This window comes from Chlamydomonas reinhardtii, chromosome 3 (assembly GCF_000002595.2).
Source record: "Chlamydomonas reinhardtii strain CC-503 cw92 mt+ chromosome 3, whole genome shotgun sequence".
Classification (NCBI taxonomy): Eukaryota; Viridiplantae; Chlorophyta; class Chlorophyceae; order Chlamydomonadales; family Chlamydomonadaceae; genus Chlamydomonas; species Chlamydomonas reinhardtii.
Genome location: NC_057006.1, coordinates 7,028,526 through 7,033,611, shown reverse-complemented (window position 1 = coordinate 7,033,611; position 5,086 = coordinate 7,028,526). Strand labels below are relative to the sequence as shown.

Sequence of the window (5,086 nt, the reverse complement as noted above, 5' to 3'; positions counted from 1 at the left end):
TCCCTGTGCTCTTTATTCTGTTCATGGAACCTCTTGTCCGCTGGCTCCATGCGGGCGGACGGGGCTACCACTACGGCTGCCTGACCCCCAGCGAAAACCTGCAACACCACTGCAGTGCCGCCGCATACGCAGACGACCTGGCGGCGCTCACCAACTCGCTCGACGACCTGCAGGTTCAATGTGACAAAATCGCATCTTACGCCGAGTGGGCGAGCCTGCGTGTCAATCACACCAAGTGTGCCACCACCGCCATCTGGCACGACAAGTCTCGCTCGGACCCCAACCTTGACGGGCCCACAGGAAAAGCTACCCTTGCCGCCATGCGCCGCAACATGACCAACACAATTAAAATTGGCACGACCCCTGTCCCGTACTTCCCCCCGACCCAGCCGTACAAGTACCTGGGCGTGCAGCTCACTTTCTCGCTGGACTGGTCAGCACATGTCGCAAGAGTCACCGAGATTGTGAAAGACAAGGGCACAGCCATCGCCACATCCCTGGCAACGCCGGCACAACGCCTGCGCATGATACAACAGTGCGTGCACACCACAGTTGCATATGGATTCGCAGCAATGCCCTTCACAAAACAGGACATAACAACGCTCGACACTACACTGGCTGGTTATGCAAAGCGTTGCTATGGGCTCCCCCGCAGCTTCCCCACCCGGACCTCCCTCCTGCCCGCCGACGAATACGGCTTGGGCCTGGGCTCCCTCCTGCCACAATACGCGCGCGTGGCCGAGCGGGCCCTGGTCCTTGCCCTAAATGACTCGGGCCGTCTTGGGATAGTAACCCGAGCCCTTCTGCCGCGCCAGGCAAGCATAGCTGGCTCCACACACGCCCACCTTCTCCCAGCCCATAGGTCACACCACCTTACGACGCTGAAACAGATGACCCTGGCAAAAGAGTACGGTGTCGTACTGTACCAAAACGGGTCTGCTTTTACAGCGCCTACCTGGTCCATTGCCGCTGCCCTTGAGGCAGAAGCCGAGGCCCGGGGCGTTGAACCTCTTCCCGTTGAATACGTCCTCCCTCTTGCGGACCTGAGGCTCGAACTGAGCCACCTGGTGGACCGCAACACAGGCAAACACCTGATCACTAGCTCGGACCTCGAGAAGCACATGGGGGCGAGCCGGGTCCGACACAAGCACAAGGTAGCCCTCAACAGGCTTAGCCTCGCGCTCAGTATGGCTGGACGTGCAGGGGAAAACCCTCCAGCCCACAGCAGCCCTGCCCCCCTGACCACCGCACAACGCACTCTGCCCGACGTGGCCACAATCATAGCCTTAGCTATGAGGCCCGACCCCCTCCCCCCTGGAATGGCCAGCCCCCTCGACCGGCACCTCCAGCCCCTCCCGGAGGCGCCCCCCGCCCAAACAAACACCATGCAAGCCCCCGCCGACCTGCCCCCCCCCTCCCCAGCAGGGGGGGGGCCAGGCCCAACCCGACGCACATGGCCCTGCGGCCGCACCGGAAGCCCCTGCTGATGGGGCAACGCAGCCCTCCCTACGACCCCCGGCCAGAGCCCGCAAGCCGGCTACAACCCGCCGGCCACCACAGAACCAAACACGCGCACGGCGCGTTACAAAACATGCAGCACAACGTGCACGCATTGCAGAAACCACGCGCACTACCCCTGAGGACCTACTCACCGGGGACCGCGCCGCCATCAACCATGCCCTGCGGCTCACCAACGGCGATGAGAGCCTGCCGGTGGGCACGCGGGGGTACGAAACGGCATGCTCGGTATTCCAAGCGCTCACCAAAGACATGACAGGACACATGCGGATCGGCCACCCACACCCACAAGACCCACCCTCCCTTACCATTGCTGTCGAACCACGCCAACAGCGCCGTGGGCTACCACCCGCCCTCACATCCCGTCTCACGGCGAATGCCGCCAACCCCGAACCCAACGCCATAAGCGAGTATCTGAACAACACAGCATTGCCTATGGAAGTCAACCAGGCTGCCGCTCATAACGACCCCATGGACGCTGATAGCCCGACGCCGCCCCTGACTGCCCCGGCAGCGCACGCTGCGGGAGGCCACGGGGCCCGTCCCAGCTGGCGACTGGCCCGCGCCAGGATCACACACGATCTAGTCCCACGGCCCGCTGACAACCGCACTAACGGTGACACTCAACTCACCTACGACCTGGACAATGACGGACAGGAACTGGCACAGGTCCTGCACAGCGAAAACAAACAAACTGTCACGGACAAAGAACTGACACGGAAGCGCAAAGCCAGAGAGGACACCTCTGGGACACGTGAAAAATACTGGAAGGTGCAGTGGAAGCCGTCCATTTGCCCAGCCGGCATTGTCTCTGCTTTTGTTCGCATGGGCTACGCAACTATCCAGAATGCCAGGTGCTACAAGCACCCTCTTGCGACGCGCCCAGGCCCACAACCTGCGCAGACCGAGGCTGAGCCTCCGGCTGAAACCCAAGCCCACGCAATCTCACCTGAAGAGCCTGCCCAAGCTGCAGAGCCGGCAGCACCGCAGCCCACTGGGGCCCCCCTATTCTCGTCCTGGACGACCAAACTCCTGCGACATGTCACGTGGGCGCCGAGCACGGACCGTGAACGGGACCTAAAACACAGCCCACAATGGGAGGAGTTACTGGAGGAGTGCAAAACCCGGCTAGCAAATGGTACCAACCAAGGCCCGCGGCCCCGAACAGTGCGCCCCGCACCTGATCGGAACCTTACCGCCAGACAGCGCCAAGGCCGCCACGACGCCGAGCCCCTGGATACCGCATCCCGCGCGCGTGACATCCGCACGACCACCACCATCACCACAAGCCCGTGCAACCCCTACAAGGACATCGTGGCCCCCGGAGCATACACAATTACCACCACTGGTGGCACCCGCCGTGACCCAGCTGAGGCACACGTCCATGAACCCAGTGGCCGCTGGCTGGGCACCATCACCTACCCCCGCCTCCTTACCCTGTGGGAGCGCTTCAGGCACACCGGCAACCAGCGGCCCAACGCCTTTGAGGAAGCGGTCGCTGCCCTCATCATGCGCTACCGCTATGACCCGGCGCAGCAGGACCGCAAGGCCATGCCAATGCACCAGGTGTCGCTGCCGGCAGGCACAGTAGCAGCCATCGTCCAATGCCTGCGGGTCACACAAGCAGTACACATTCGGGAAATGTTTGCGTCCCCACTAAACTCCTCCACTGCAGCCCACGAATACTGGACACGAGACCCTGCTGATGGGACCTTTGGCGCACTGCACGATGCCTACCAGACCGCATGGACCGGCTTGCAATATGCCCACCCCCCCTCTACCCCCCACGATGCACGGAAGGCGCTCATGTGGGCCCTCGCATGCGCCGAGGCTATGCGCGACTCACAGGAACCAACCCTTACTGTATTGGCGCTCCCCAAAGCGGCCACTTTCCCCCACACGCAGTGGCTTCAACACCCACTTTGCCACGAGCTGGTCAACTGGTCCGCGGGCACCGCGGGCCTCGACACAGGACTTGGCACCAACACCCAGGCTGAACGCCAGAAGGGGCTCCGACTGGTCATTGTTGGGAACCCCGCCGGACTCCAGTGCTTTGCCCCCCGCCTGAAACGGCTCGTGGACACACTGAAACGGGGGGCGAACGCACCCACGCACATCAGCGACCCGCGCACGTGGACACACACGGCCACGGCCCCAACCTGCCCGGCCCTCCCAAACTCACTTCTAAAGCAAGCCAAATATCAGCACGCTAACCCAAAGACGATACACGCCATGGCTGACGAAGCACGACGCTTTCCTAATGCGCGATTCCAGACCCACCATGCTCTGGCCCACGACGTGAATGGCACTGTCTGGACAGATGGTTCGGTAAGCAAAATCAAAACTGAAAATGGCAAAGAAGTCCAGGTTGCCGGTGCCTGCGCCTGGTTCAGCGATTCTCGCGTTGTCTACGTGAATCCAAATGGCGCTGGGTGCACAAACACTATTACGAGAGCTGAACTGGCAGCAATTCGTGCTGCCCTTGCAGAATTTGGTGGCGAAGGTAAAGAATTTGCAACTAAGAAGCTCACTATTGCATCAGATTCTGTTGCAAGCTTGTACCTAATCAAACGAGCTATTAACGAGCCTCGGCGACTGCATCTGAGTAAACATCGGGACCTCCTGGATTCAATCGTGGCATTGCTCCATGCACGCCACGCCCGGGGCGCACCCACCGCTCTAATTAAAGTGATCTCGCACACCGGGCTACACGGCAACGAGGAAGCCGATAAAGGGGCGGCTGCCATCGCCACCCAGGAAAAACCCGCCGATGTATCCGAACCGGCCGACAACGACCCGCACGCCCGGCACTGGTGGCCGACCTTCACGGCCACCAGGGACGACGATAGCACAGCCACGCACTACGTGTCGGACCTAAACCGGGGCCTCACCAGGGCAATGGCCCCCAGCTGCCGTGGTGGATACGCCAACAAAACCCTGTACACTGAGAAATGGGCCGAGGCAGCACCCAGCCTTGACCCACGCGCCAGTAACGCGTACATGACGAACTCGGACGCCAGCCACGGCCTACGCCGGTTCATACAGAATGCTCGTCAGGGAGGCCTCATCTGCCCGGCCCGGCTGGCTTTGTTTAAACTACGAGACAGCGACAAATGTGGTCTCTGTGCCCACACCCAGCGCAGCCGCGGATCTGACCCAGAGCGTGGCACCGCAGGTCACCTTGCCGGCCACTGCGCGCACCCCCAACTCGTTGGCGCTAGGATAGCCAAACACAACACTGCAGTGCGGACGATTGCCGAATGCCTACACCATGGTCACAACGGTGGTGGCTACATGATAATGGATGCCACCTCCCGAGCTGAACTGCCTGAGTATTGTGCGGGCATGCGGCCGCCGTCATGGCTCTGCCCACAAGTGCCCGCCGCAGACCTCAACAGGATGCGGCCTGACATTCTGTTTATCCCGAACCTTCCCAGGTCCGAAGCAGAACGCTTCATGACATCCCCACCAGCCAACAAAGGGGCCTACCCAGTGTACATCCTTGAAGTTGGATACACCTCTGACCTGCACCACAGCGAGAAGCTCATTCAAAAACAAGCACAGCACG

General features: G+C 61.5%; 1 protein-coding gene across 1 annotated transcript; it reads right to left on the bottom strand.

The window, feature by feature from the left end:
* Nucleotides 1-174: 174 nt before the first annotated feature.
* CHLRE_03g208552v5 (uncharacterized protein) lies at nucleotides 175-4,086 on the bottom strand. Its single transcript, XM_043061557.1, has 3 exons — nucleotides 3,799-4,086; nucleotides 3,440-3,582; nucleotides 175-3,126 (listed from the first exon to the last, which is right to left on the bottom strand). Exons 1-3 carry the CDS (start codon nucleotides 3,799-3,801, stop codon nucleotides 3,039-3,041), a joined length of 234 nt encoding a protein of 77 aa, XP_042926431.1. The 5' UTR covers nucleotides 3,802-4,086; the 3' UTR covers nucleotides 175-3,038.
* Nucleotides 4,087-5,086: the final 1,000 nt, after the last annotated feature.

Coding starts and splice junctions, on each gene's coding strand:
- CHLRE_03g208552v5 (XM_043061557.1), bottom strand. Junction 3,127..3,439: donor GTTGACCAGCTCGTGGCAAA/GTGGGTGTTGAA, acceptor TGTGACCCGCAG/GCATTGGACGATGGCTGCTA.